This window comes from Anser cygnoides, chromosome Z, assembly GCF_040182565.1.
Source record: "Anser cygnoides isolate HZ-2024a breed goose chromosome Z, Taihu_goose_T2T_genome, whole genome shotgun sequence".
NCBI classification, from domain to species: Eukaryota; Metazoa; Chordata; class Aves; order Anseriformes; family Anatidae; genus Anser; species Anser cygnoides.
Window position 1 is genome coordinate 8,407,897 of NC_089912.1, and position 14,748 is coordinate 8,422,644.

Consider the following 14,748-nt stretch of genomic DNA (forward strand, 5'->3'; position numbering starts at 1 on the left):
GAACAGGCGTAAATCGGTGAATTTGCCCATCACAAAGTGTTAAAAGCACGCGTCTGTCAAAAGACACCCATGGAGAAGCAGTCAAAAGTACTGTATTTTATACACACCCGGGGTGATGATGGGTGTTCACGCCTAGGAATTAAATTTGGGACAAGGCCTTCCAGCGTGGTGTGGTGAAGATGTTCTTCCACCATCAGATTGGAGGCCTTGGGAAGTAGAGCCTCGTGGAGGTGAAGAGCCAGCATCTGCCCAGAAGAAGGGACTGAGCTATGGAAACTGGGGTTTACAGATGAGATTTGATTTACACACAGGGTGGTAGTATGGGGAGTGACAGGAAGGCTTAAGTGCTGGTTCAGTTCTCTGCTACAGACGTAGCTCTAAGCTGCCTTTTGAAGCCCTTGCAGCTGCGAAGTGTTCCTTTTTTAGCACAACTGCCAGCCTGTTCACACAGTACACTGTTTTTCTCACTCTTGTGGCCTTGCATGTTAGAACTGTTTTATAAACAAAAATGTAGATTGTTAAAATAGTTAAGGATTTTGTATGTCATAAGTTAATTTGTATTTTGCATTATCTTATTATGAAGTTCTCAGGTGTATTGTTGTCTTTCATAGAGGATTGGAAAAGGAAGAAAAGTAACTGAATTTCTCTATTTAATTTCTGTTTCAGGCTGTTGAAGTTGGCGCAAAAAGGAGAACATCGTCTGAAAACAATGAACCATGTGAAAAGAAGACCAAGGCACGACAGAGTACCATGGATGACATCTTTAACCCACTGAAGACTCAGGGTAAAAGTGAGTTGACTGTAAACAAGACCTCAAGAATTTATATTCAATAAACAGTTTTTCATTGTCAAACGTAAAAAGAATTTTCTGCAGATATTATAGGAAGCATCTGTTGATTGTAAGATGTATCTTTGAAGAGCCATTGTGGGCATACTAGCTGTACTTTTAAAGCACATGTTTGTGGTTCACGAGCTAGGTGTTTGAGCCTTGCTCTGAAATTATTCTGCAAAGTCCCTTCAGCTGACTCAGCTTTGACAAGTCGTTTAGTTGGTGAAGTCCTGGCAGAAATGCTACAACTTCCTTCTCTGTGTTGGTTTAGCAGTGTGTCTTTTAGACTCGGCCTGCAGGTTGACCGGCACCTGACAGCTGCGTGCAGCCTGGCCTGTGACTGAGGTACCTAAAGGCCACCTCAGCGTAAATAGTTCCAATGCAGTGCCCTGGACTATGAAGTGTCAGCTACTTGATTACATTAAAAATGCCTGTGTTGCATCTGGCTTTGAACCAAGATTTTAACAAATGATGCTAGCAGAAAAACAAGTCAGCTAATGTAAACTTTATTACACTTACAATTCTTGTGAAAGAGTTGTCCTCTACATATTTTTTAAGTAGGTATTATATTCAGTTTTGTGGGTGTGATGGTTTGAATTATCATTAAGGGACACCATCATCTAACAACATTGTCTGCATAAAAGCTGTGCTGAAAAATAACTCATCTCCCAGTATTCTCGGCTAGTTTCGTGGCTCTGCAGTTATCAGTTCAGAAAATAATTTTGCTTATTTTTCCATATATGAAGAAGCATACAAGTGAGGAATATTGACTCTCCAGAAAATATAACCAAGTTACTTGCATGCACAATTCTGTCAGGTCGGCAGAATGAAAGCAATGGGAGAGGAGAGGGAAGAGAGAGATTAAGCAAAAAGTTGGAGTTCCCTACTTTTTGATGTCATTCTAATAGACGTTTTAGAAAATAATCTGCTAATCTATTTTTTGTTATGTATTTTTACTGAAGAAGAACCTCAGAAGTGTGAAAAGCCCGGGATATGTTTGCAAACTCTAGACAGACTGAGAGAATTCTGCAGTGATTCAGACCAGCAATGTAACAGAGTCCGGGAGGATAGTTTTCGAGAGAAACAATCGATGTACTTGGAAAAGTGTCCCAGTATTACTGGGAGAAATCCAGAACTGAAAAATCCTCTTCAGTGTGGGGACACTAACCCAAAGGTTGCTCAGAAGGTAAGTAGAGCTGTGGTCCGGTGCTGTGTAGATGACTTTTTTTCTGGTTTAAAAAAGAAAGCTTAGGCACAAGATTCCTTTTACATTTTGAGTATTTTGTTTTCTGTCAGTAAATAGTTTAGCATGACGCAATAGACCAGTGTTTGTGTGTGGATGTTTTCCTGGAACTCTTAGCACAGTGAGTAGAATGGCTCTCGCAGCTCTTCAGAGGTATCATTAAATATTGCATTGTGTTAGTAAGCAGTGATTAGAGAGCATAAACACTGGCAGCGTGTCTCTAATTACATGCTAACCTACAATATTGTAGTAACAAATGTTCAGTGTGGTCCTTTGCTTGGCTTTCTTTCAGTTCCACCAGTTCTGACAGGGGCTGTAAAATTCCTACGAGATGTCTTTGCAAAAATATAAATCAGAGTTTTTGCTGAGATGTAGCTTAATTCAGTTGCTAGTAGCTCTATCTACTAAATGTGTTAGTGTTTCTTTTCATGTGCAGAAGATACAGGTAGTTCCCATGAAAACTTACTGTAATGATACCTAAAATACAAGTCAGTAAGAGTGAAAGAGTATCTTGCTTCTCCTTTAATTGTGGGTGAGTTGAGTGAACACGTTCAGGGGAACCTTTGTGCATTTGGTATGCTGGCTACTTGTTTTTTGGGATCACCTTGCTCAGCTTGAAGTATTCAGTCCCTAAAAGGCTCTTTTACGCTTACTGCATTGTTGTTGCATTGGGAGTAAACTGTTCCTTAACTAAGCTTCACGTCTGGTGGCAGTGCAGAAGGTTATACAGCTGATTTGACCTTTCCTGTCTCGAGGTTGTAATCTTAAAACTGTGGTGTCTGGGTTGTGTGAACGCCAGACCAAAAGAAGAAGAGTGAAATGAATGGCTTGTTGCAATAAATGTATGTTGTGATGAGGGATTATGCAGCTGTGGTCAGATGGTGAATACAGATAAGTGCTTCCATCTCCTCTCTTTTCCAAACCCTTGTCTGTCCGACAGTTCTCAATTTCTGACCTGCTGTCCATCCGGTTACACTGACACCAGACGCTGCCTCTGTTAGTTTAATGTAAAGAATATACCATAGCATCTCTCACAGTTGTGTGGGAACCAATTCTGGATGCAGGACCTATAAAAATATGTTTTACACAGATCGTGTGTGAAAAAAGCGTGTAAAATACTTATCTCTTTGTCTTTGTGACATCAGTAGCATTGGAGACAATATGTGCCTAGCACAGATAAACAGTTAAAAATGTGTGTGCTACAGTAACTGCAGTAAGGTGTGTGTTTGGCCAGGAAAGGCAGGTGTAACCCTCCTTCCACCAAGCTGTAGGCATCAGGTGGATGGATGTTTCTGCAGAATCAGGCTTCTGTCTTTGAACCGATGTGTTTGTTAATCTTCCACGTATCAGCTGGTGCAGTATTGCTGCCTTCCTACGCCAGGGGTGGCTTCCAACGCAGTAACACCTGTGTGCTTTTTATAGTGGTATTGCCACTGCATATTCATATCCTTGGATGCTTGTAGTCAAACAGCATGTGATTCCAGTCAATTGGTAGTTGTACATGAAATGATGATTGCAGTTTACCTCTCCCTGCCTAGATGACGAGGCAGCTTTAACCACTTCCAGAGAGACTCTGCAAGCAAGGTGTATGCAAAGGAAAAGTAAAGAGCAATCATTTATTACTTCATATGCTCGCGAGATAGCGAGGGCTCATGACCTGCCTGGCAAAGCACTGCTATTGTTTTTCTTTATATGACACATGCTGAGTCTGTACTGGCCAGGCAGTCAGATGGGGAAGGGCTGTCTTCACTTCCTTGGATTGGCTCATCTTGGATGTTTCTGTCCTGCTTTTTTCTTTGAGTTATCACCTTTTCCTGTTAGCATTTTTCAGCCAAATTCCTTGAGCTGCTAACTTAATACCATCGCAACAACTCAACTTCCATGTGTGTTTTTATTTTTCATACTTCCTTTCACGGCTTTATTTCACATGCTTTCTCACAACGATTTTCTCTATAAGATGAGACACGGTCATACTGCTGTGCTGGCACAGACCTTGGATCAAAGACAGCTGAAGACTGAGGGTCAAAATAGAGCTTGCAATAAAAGGCCGAGGATTACAGTAGAGACTTCTAATGCTATCTGAGTTGTAGGCATGGTACCTGTCTGTTAACACTGGGCTGTGTTGTCTGCTTGTTAAGTGGGTGATCCCCTGGCTGTGTGCAGTTCCAGGAATTTTGCAATTCACAGCTAACATCAGAGCTAATTGTTCTTTCTTTTCCATTGTTTTGTGACTGTGTCCTTTTATGTTCCCATGACCCAGTGTGTGTGATTTTTATGATCTTTCTTCCGAGTTATTGTTGCTCCTAAACATCTGTTTGACTTTCTTCCTTGAAATCTACGTGGGGCACTTTTTAGAAAGTGCAACTTACGAGATACAGAAACTCACAGCATAGTCTCATCAGTCGTGTTTTGTGCCCTCATGTGCTTAAAAAACTTATGTGGAGAGGTAGTCTTTGTATTTTATTTATTTTTTAACCTATTTTATTAATACATGATGTTGTGATGTAATTTAGAAGGAACTTTGATGGAAGTGAAGCTCACCTTATTGGTGTTGTTCACTGCACTTAATAAATTAAGGCTGAATCCATCGCCATGCTTGCCATACAGAACTAATCAAAGTTGTAAAGCTGAAGTTGTTTGGCAGACATAGGCTACATAATGTTATTCTAAGTGATGAACAGTAGAGCAAGTGGGCCCAAGCCTTAACTGTTAAGGGGGTTAGAAATTGTAGTACAGATTTTCTGTTTAAGAACAAATAACTTTGGGATGTTTGCTGTACTTGCATGGTGCTGACTGGGGAAGAAATATAGTTTCGGTGCTTGAGATAGCAAACAGACTTGGACTGAGTTGGTTTATTTCTTGATTTACTGTGGATTTTTGAAACATCATTAATCTGTCTGCACTGCAATTACTCATCAGTAAATTGGAATGGTAATTCTTTTCTTACAATGTGGCTAGTGTAGACTGCCAGGTTTTTGCAGCCTGGATGTCTCTTGAGGTGTTCTCATGATACGAGAGGGTTTCTCATGATACGAGAGAGGTTTCCATGTCTAAGAACTGTCATAAGACAAGTTGACTAATTGATGGAAAATCTTTTTCTTTCATGACCTTTTAAAACCAAATAAACTGTATTATGTATAACTTCTTTAATACTCTTATTGCGGTTCCTGAGACTATTTACTGCAAGAGCAGTCTTTAGCTGTATTGTGAATCTGAGTCAGGGTTTGAGAGGTGATTAATTTATTTGATGATTCTTAACTATTCTTTTCCATCTTTTATTTACAGGAGGAGTCACACTGTGATCTTAGTCAGTTTTCCGCATCCCTTAAAAGCTATGAAAATACTTCAGATGCAAATCTTAATAAGAGAACCAAAAGCATTTACACTCCGTTGGAACTTCAATTCATAGAAATGAAGAAACAGTATAAAGATGCTGTGTTGTGTGTGGAATGTGGATACAAATACCGCTTCTTTGGAGAAGATGCAGAGGTAATTTTTGTCAGGATTTTGGAAAGATACTTGCATTGTGTCAGTGTCTTAGTAGGTCTATGGCCACTTCCAGAAGGAGGCTTCCTGGGGACATGAATTGTATGAGTGTTTTTAATACCTGAAAATAAGATGAAAAATCTCTGCGTACTTAAATGTAAGACTAGCCATTACGCAGACACTTTAACCAAAACAGCGTCTATTATTTTGTAATCATAAGGTAGCGTTTGCTGTCCTGCATATTGAGAACTTAATAAACACTGGGGTGCTACAATAATTACATGGCAGACTTAAAGCTGAAGCAGTTCTACAGATGAATTCGTTATCATGACACAGATCAAGATCTACTAGGAATATTTCAGATTTGAAGACAGTGAAGCAAATGATGTAAAGTAGATGAATCGATACAGCCTGGGTGCAGAGAACATCTTGGATGTAGTTCCACGGAAAATGACATGATGTTACATGTGATCAGTTATGAAGCATATTCAGATGCTGCATCCACACATGCCAGATCTGTAGGAACTGGAAAGTACTTCACAGCAAACAGCACTTGGAAGTGATGGTTCATAAATAGCTTATGCATGTTTTGTCTGTGGTCTGTGCCAAAAAGGTTGCTACCAGTTTACCCTTTGATCTGTGCTATTTCACTTAAGACCACTGAGAAGCTTCTCTTTGTTTGGTTACTGGGAATTAATTAATTCTTACCAACTTCATACTATTTAATTTGTCTACTCATTGGCTAGTGCAGTTACAGTCCAGAGATAGAAATACAGTACCCAGATGCCCAATTCAGTGTTTAACTGCAGTTTCTGTTTAAGACCACCTTCTCTATTCTGAGAAACCATCTTCTTGCTGAGGGCAGAAAAGCAAATACAAGTCATACATTAAAATGTCATATTTCAACAACTGTTGCTATTAATTTTCTTAGACATATTTAGCCTCCACTTCTGTTTGATAATGATGTTACAGTATTTTAGTTGATTAGCTAGCTTAGCATCATTAACATTGTTCTGTCTGCATTTTTAGTATTGTAAAAAATATTTGAAATTTTGTTGAGCTGTGTTGCAGAAACCATGCATGCTCAATTTGGGTCATTTATCTCACTGTGGGAAGGGTGAAGATGCAATGTAATAATCTGATATGAAGTCTCTGATACTGAAGCCCCTCTTTGTGACAAGATGTTAAGACAGGAAGGTGAAGGACCCACCATGCTGAGCTTTTTCCTGTCATGTTTTCATTTTGACAGTGGACTTCTCATTGTAAATGTGAATTGGTATTGTCATAGAAACAAGCTCCTGTACTGCATTTTGATGCGTTTGTGTTTACGGAAGTTCTGTTGTGACTGCAGCTAGTGTGGATGACCTGAACTACTTACTGTCTGACTCTTTTTCTTGTACGTTGCAGATTGCAGCTAAAGAGCTAAACATTTATTGTCATCAGGATCATAACTTTATGACTGCCAGTATACCAACTCACAGATTGTTTGTCCATGTGCGACGACTTGTAGCAAAAGGATATAAGGTAATCTCTGGCTTTTAATTAAATGCTGTTCAGTATAGGATAGCATTGAAATAACTTGCAGTTTTTGTATCAGAGTCTTATTTGAACTGAGAAGTTGGAAATGTATTAGTACGTGTTTCTGCAAGTAAAATGGTTAACTTTTCATTTGTTGCAATTCCTCTATTCTAGTGAATGCCATATAATTCAAATTGATTAAAGCTTCCTCTGCCATTTTAAAGAAAAGTAGCTTCATTTTTTCTAGAACAGTTCTGGAACAGTTCTTTTAGTTATTTTTTTATCCAGCCTTTGCACTTAGTAAAGGTAAATATGTGTACTCTTGTTTGTTTTTCCTCATCCCAGACCATACTATTTTTTTCTCTTTCTGTCTGTTGTTGTTCTCTTCCCTATAACTTTGTGGCTTTCTATTGACATCTCCCTCTTTCTGCTTATCAGAAGACGACTTGTTGAATTCAAATTGATTGCAGCAATCGTTCTCTGGCAAGTGATGAACTCTAGCTAATTTGTTTCAGAATATGGCAGGAAGCACAGAGGAGGAAGTTGAGAGGGCAGTTAGAAAAGGATAGAGAAGGCAAAAGAAAAGGCTGTGGCTTCCTAGTCTTGTTAGTAGGATTGATGCTAGCCTCTGCCCTTCCCATTCAGCTTTAATGATGCACTTGCAGTTTGCACATCTTAAAAAATCACCAAATTTATTAAAAAAAATAATCATTTAAAATCAAGGAGCTAATATTGTTTCTTTCCTGTGTGTCTTTAGGTTGGAGTAATAAAACAAATGGAAACTGCAGCGCTGAAGGCTGCTGGAGAAAACAAAAGCTCTCTCTTCAGCCGGAAACTGACCGCTCTCTATACAAAGTCTACACTTATTGGAGAAGATATCCTTTTCAAATGAATTTGTTTCCAGAATCTAATCGTAGGTGTATGAGATGCTATAAAACCAGTGTTATCACCTGGACAGAACATGGGTGCTTAGTGGCTGACAGGGAATAAAACCCCTTTAATTTTATGTTGTCATGAAACGTCATCCAGACTTTACAAAGAATTTACACAGGGATTTAGTTTTGTTGTAAAACAGCAGAGCTTGTGTTTTCTGTAGTTGTTTTTAGACTTTCCAAGTCTGCAGTGTTCCTGAAGGTCTCGTCTTCAGCTTTGTGTTTGACCAGATAGAGAACGGAAGCATTAGTAGTTCATAAGGCTGTCAAGGAAGAATTCATTGTTTGGTATCAACAATTTGCTTTAAGTGAAAAGAAGGTACTAAAACCACTAGACTGTAAAAAAAATAAAACTAGGTAATTAACTCCTGGCTGTCGTAACAAAGAAGAAGCAATAAGGAGATGAAAGCATCTTTTGACCACTGAAGTTGTTTTCTTAATTTCTTTCCTTCCAGTTTTTGTTTTCCTGACTTCTGCCTTGTCTCAGTTACGTTTTTTTCTGTAATATCTCGAACTCGTATTTAATAGATACTGAGAGCTAAGAAGATTGTTAGATTAATGCCTGTCGGGTTGCACTTAGGGCACAGATCAGGGAAGCAGATTACATAGTCACAGGATTTTGACGTAGATTTCTAGTGTACATACAAACTCTCTTGCAATGACTGGCAAACTGATGAAAGCAGGCTCAGCAGTATGACCCAACGTGGTGGACTGATATGCAACAAATTTTTAATGAAGTTAACCTAATGTTCCTGCTAAGATGTGAACTTTTTTTTTAGTCAGTCTATTGCTTGCTTTTCAATTGTTGCATGCTAGTGCATTTCCTTCTCTCTGTTAGGTGCACGGGGTTTGCAGATGTGAAGTTAAGGTGAGCGGTCCATGTGCAACATCAGTTGGTAGTTTAACGTTTGACATAACTGCTCTTCCTTGAACAGGGAGACCCACAGACATAGTTGAAGATGGCCTTTGCCTGAGCTGATGAAATCTGCATCGTGTAATTGCATGTAATATGAACACAACCACTGACTTCAGTCCTCCTGCTGACGGTCATCTGAAATTCACTAAAGTGATAGCAGGAGTTAAACTAATAAAAGGAAAATAAACCTTCAGTCTAGAAGGCTAATACAAAATTTAGTTGAGAAAGACTTAAATCTAGAAGGACTTCTGAATAATCCACACAAATCTGTGTGCAATGCTGTTGTTCGGTTTCTTTTTTTTTTAACACTTGATACATGTGAACCCTTTGCTGAAGCTAGACGATTCTGTAGATGTTGAAGAGGTAACAACTGATGTCCCTGATAACTACCTCCTCTGTATTTGTGAAAATGGAGAAAACGTAAAAGACAGAAGGAAAGGTGACATTCTTATAGGCATTATGGTAAGTTTCACAGAGAAATGAGTATTTTAAGTTTTTAATATATTTTTTCTTAGGGGTGAGTGATTGTCTTCCTATATTCAAGATTGTTCTGTGCTTTGTTTTTTCTAGTTTGTTTGTTCTATAACAGGGTCAAGTATAGGTAAGATATCATCTGTGTTTGAATTGTGATGGCTTAATACCTGAAAACTACACAATAGGTTTGGACTTGATAGCTGGATATTCCCAATATTCATACTGCGGGAATAGCAATATAAATGATAGTTTTTTTGCAGCCATATTGCTTGAAAACATAGCTGTGTTTCAGCCAAATACAAGAAAGCTGTTAGTTTACTAACTTTCGAGTATAAACATGTTTAGGGACAATACTTTAAAGCATGCGAGCAGTTTTTTCCTCTACAAAATAACTTTCTATAGAGGGAGGGACTGTTTCTGTTTTTATTGTTTACACTTCACTTTGTATTTTCTTTTATGGTAAAGATTGAAACCAGAACTGTTTAACTGGCAAAACAGTGATAACTGAAGCCCATTCTGTTGATAGATCATTAATTTGAAATTATTTTGATTGTAGTTGCATTTGAATGTCACACTGCAGCTGGGAGAGAGCAAAAAATGTGTGGGCCGATATGACAATTAGTTTCCATGCTGAATTGCATGTACCTTCCATAGGCTTCCAATTATGTAGATTTGCATACTTCTTGATAGTAGTAAGAGTTGAGCAGTGGTGGACTGACGGTAACGAGAGTACGTTTACATTTCCAAGGTATTGTTGTGATTTACCAGCACAAAGTTGTGATAGTCTTTTGAACTTGCTACTATATAGATTTGAAGAACATAATTGCATTTTTTGATCTTCCACTTTCAGTAAGTGTGAGGGTGCTATGCAACTTCTGTACTGTATACAAAATTTTTTCTTTCTGGCTTAACAGTTTGAGTTACTGAAATGCTCCCTGAAACTTTAAATACCGAATGTGTATATATTATTTTATTTGACAGGCAGTCCAACCAACTACAGGAGAAGTCGTTTTTGACAGTTTTCGGGATTGCGCATCTCGCTTAGAATTAGAGAGTCGGCTTTTGCGCCTGCAGCCAGTTGAACTAATACTTCCATCCAGCTTGTCAGATCAATCTGAAAAGCTCATCAACAGTATAACCTCCATGAGGTATGTTCTATAGGGATTTTTTTTCTTTTGTTTTTAATTAAATCTAAGCTATTGATGGGGTTTATATCCAGAGGCAAGCATTGATGTATAGTTCCCTAAAAGCCCTTTTCAAAATGTCTGTAGTTTGCTGCTGGGTTGAAAATCCTCTGGATCCTACTGAGTTCTGAACACTCATTCTTTACTTGTAATTAGACTGAAATTCAGGGCTTCTGTCTCAGGCCTCTGAAAGATTAGCGGGTCTAAATGTTTTTTGTTTTCATTTAGATCATCTTGATCCCACACTCCCAGTCACATGTTTTGTTGTTTTTTTGGCTTTATTTCAGAGCTGATGCACCCATCTTTGGGATTCGAAAGTGGTGCTCTGTGTCTGCTGTTGTTTGTCATAGTATTAATATCTCTAAATGGCATGAAATTTCTTTTCTATTAATGTAGATAGATATTAAAAAAACATTGCAACTGGTATTCTATTTTGCTTGTGCTACTACACTATCTTGAATTTTAATACAGGCTTGGAAGTACTGTATCTGATCATCCATTTATATTTTGTGTTCTCTTTGTGTCAAGGGTAAAATAGTTAAATGTTTTCAATGTTTGTTTTACTGTGGAATAAAGCCAAAATAGGACATAATTTGTAGGATGACAGATGAAGGGAATAAAACATTCAAAATCTTGCAGATACAATTTTTGTGGGAAAACAGCTTTGTATTTTTTTTAAACCACACAGCTCTTGATTGTAGAGAACCAGAACAGAGTTTGGCTGTTCTGTTTCACTCTATTTTGAGTGAAATAATCAGAAGAAATATGTTTCGTTTTACCTGTTAACAAAATAGGAGCTAAAGAAAGTCAAAGAAAAATGAATGTATTGCATAGGCACAGTTTTGTGTTAGGGGGAAGATACAAATGTCAGCACTTCCCATATTGTAAAGACAGACAAATACATCACCATCACGTGGACGGTAACCACCTGATAGATTGTCAGCTTTCTACCTTGACTCCCTCACTTAAACTCTGCCCGTGTCACCATCTTGTAGCTGTCCCTAATGCTTCAGACAGCTGATCAGCTTAATCAGTCTGCTCCACAGGCATTCCTTTCCCACCTGCCAGCATAATCCTTCTTTGTCTCCTTCTACAAGGAAAAAAAATAAAAAGCTGACATGAAGTAGTGGGTAGGCAGTCTGCTTTCACGGCACATTGCAGGAGCTCGCACAGATGTTGCTATACTCAGCTCTGAAGGGCATGAGTGTACCAGAGGCCAGAGTGGGAAGAGGGACTGAAAGCTTGCAAGTCGGTGTTAGGGATCTTAAGAAAATGTGGCCTGTGAAAGTGGTATATTCGGCATTGTTCAGTGGCACAGCGATGCTTACCTTTTGTAGTGAAGTATGCTCTTGTCTTCACTCAGCTCCTGTGTGGACTGCAAAGCCATAAGGAGTTGAAAAGGTTGATGCCTGACTATAGGCGTACTGGGCAAGCAACATCAGTGTGTTTTCTTGCAGTGCGGTGGTTTAAGACTTGGACAGAAGAAAGGAAGTATTCTTCCTATCAGATTAGGAAGGAAGAAACTTTCCAGTTGCCAACAGATGTACATTTTTGCCCTGGTACTCCTGTTACTTTGATAACATTCCTTTTGCAAATCACTTACAGAGGAGTATGTCCCAAATATTTCTAAATACACCAAAATGAAGACTAAAAACTTTTTTTCATTGCTGTTAGTGTTGTGTACTGAGAATTTAGTGGAATCTGAAAGAAAGCAAATTTACGTAAAAAACAGACAAAGCAAGCACGTTTCTCAGAAACAAGTATTTTAGTTGTATGCTAAGGAAGTTCTGATGTAGGTTTGAGATAGCGGTTGTGGTTTTTAATTTTTTTGATCATGCACAGCTAAAGGTGTTAGATGGTAACTGTTCATTTCTATTAAGAACCAAAGATATATCCCAGTAGTTGATTTTGTGAGCAGATGTTAGTTTATAGGTTTTCTTCCCCCTTATGGTAACTATCCGCAAAAACTTACTAGGTGACTCTCTGGTCTAAATGTCTTTAATTACATTGGAATGGTAAAAAATAAAACACATTCCTTCAGTATGCTTTGGTAGTGTCATATCTAAACCAATTGTTTATCGATTTTCTCATGTCAAAGACTTAACCGCTAGAGGGCCCTGAAGTATTTAGTATTAATTTAAGTGGTTCCAGTATTCTCCTTTCTTCTGCTTTGAACTAGGCTCTGGTTTTTATACAATTGCTATTATACAGGTATTAGTTTTGTTGTTGCACATACCGAATGGTCTAAAGTATTCAGTTATAGTTGTGCATTAACTTGTAGTTTCATTCTTTGCCTGCATTTTTTTTCTGATAACTCCTTGTAAGAAGCATCTGTTAGCTGGGAGAGGTTTCGTTACCAATTTTTAGAAGACCTTTCTGACTAAACCCGTTGGAACTGGGATCTTGTATTTCATGAAGGCATATCATCTCATTGTGTGTTTATAATGTAGTGGAAAACTGGTGAAGTTAAAAAAAAAAAAACAAAACAGGGTATGGATAGGAGAGAAAATCAGTCCCAACGGACAGACAGCTTGGAGTGGTCAGGAGCAGGTAGGAGCAGAGATGAGTCTTTCTGACTGTATGCAGCTGTCTTGTAAGAGTTGTACCAGGAGTTGTCTGAGTAACTTGGGGGACAGTTTGCTTTTGGATGTTTCATATTAGATCAACGTGATGTGGGCTAGGTCTCCTGTACAGAGTGTGCTCAAAGATCGTTGGAAAACAAACAAAGAAAAACTTGTCAAGATAAATGACTGGGCCTTTATGGCAGCAGACGTGGTCAGTTTTAATGCCTAGTTGTATTGACAGCGTTGGAAGTATCTCCTTGCTTTCTGTGTGTTGTTTTTTTCCCCCCCTCTCTCTTTTTAATAATATAAAAAGACCAAATGTGAAGAGTATATAGCAGTGTACTTGTCTATCTGGCTTTAGTTCACAAAAATAAAACGTACATAACGTGCATATTTCTTCTGTGGGGCTGTGCTTCCCTCTTCCTATTCTTCTCTTTTTGTTGCCACCACAGCTATGTCCAGACTCAGCTAAATCATTTCACAGTATTTACTGGTGCTTCTATTTTGGTATTGTGTACATTTTCACAGCCAAATTTGCATCAAAAGAACACACGTTACAGAAATAAAAGAACAGCTGAGGAGCAGGGTACTGTTGTTCTAAATTTGTTTCTATTAGAAACAAGAGCCAAATAAGTCACCGAAAGTGTTTTAGTGTCTTAATATGGTTGATAATCACTGAGATTGTATTTAAGCCTAAGAAATGCATCATTATGTTAGAAATTATTTCTATGCATTAATGTAAAATAGCCGTAAAGAATTTTGAGTCAGAAATGAAAGTGTAAATAAAAATACACATTTGAAAGTGACCTCTTTCTTCACTTTTGAAATTTTACGAAGTGCAGCAATAGTAAATGTTTACTAATACTGCAAATCAGTGGAGAAAATATTTTCACATATTTATATGTGGCTGAAAACAGGGTCTCACAATGGGAAGAATTAAACAAATTTTATAGTAGGTTAATAAATGACTGAAGCAGCAGAAAAGCTGTTTTAGGAAGAACAATCTCAGAGCAGCTGTTTGAGCTGTACCCAAGAAAGCAGTTTGCAGAGTAAATGGAAGATACAGCCCCAGTTCTGAAGTGCTCCGTGTCCAAGTTAGGCATAAACATTAATGTAGTGAACACTAAGTAAAGTTAAATACCTAGATGTTTGTATGATTTGTTCATAGAGTGGAGCTTTAATTCAGCTAGTACAAAGCTGCTTTACTTAAACTGCATTCCTGGGGGAGAGGGGGCAGAAGTCTCAGCGTTAAAATCAATAGGTTTGAATTACCACTGGTTTGAAAGAAACTAGATTCTTTTTGTAAAGATTTTGCTTAGCCATTTGGATCAAACTTTGGTGTTCATTTACCAAATTAGTAAGCTTTAAAAAATAGCTTAACTTGTATTGTAGGTATTTTTTACAAGTTAACATGTTTTTCTGTGTAAACTTTCCCCCTTGGTACTTTAAAACTCATGGAAACAAGTGTTTTTAAATGTGTGGCGTGATTCATGTTCATTTTCTTCCAGTTTGTTGCTGTTTCAGGTGGTAAATGAAATGGTCCTCTTGCCAATGTCATGGGAAACACTGTCCATAAAAAATAATCACTAGAAAATACTATTC

General features: G+C 38.1%; 1 protein-coding gene across 3 annotated transcripts in view; it reads left to right on the forward strand.

Moving 5' to 3' along the window:
• Positions 1-14,748, forward strand: part of MSH3 (mutS homolog 3) — a 119,208-nt gene that overhangs the window by 574 nt on the left and 103,886 nt on the right. For 2 of the 3 annotated variants that reach the window (XM_066987708.1, XM_048054343.2), the window contains exons 2-8: positions 667-790; positions 1,792-2,015; positions 5,358-5,561; positions 6,966-7,082; positions 7,834-7,951; positions 9,241-9,386; positions 10,380-10,546. In XM_066987708.1, coding sequence (XP_066843809.1) covers positions 667-790; positions 1,792-2,015; positions 5,358-5,561; positions 6,966-7,082; positions 7,834-7,951; positions 9,241-9,386; positions 10,380-10,546 — 1,100 coding nt within the window. The remainder of the gene's footprint in view (positions 1-666; positions 791-1,791; positions 2,016-5,357; positions 5,562-6,965; positions 7,083-7,833; positions 7,952-9,240; positions 9,387-10,379; positions 10,547-14,748) is intronic. The other variant, XM_048054345.2, reaches the window with a different exon arrangement.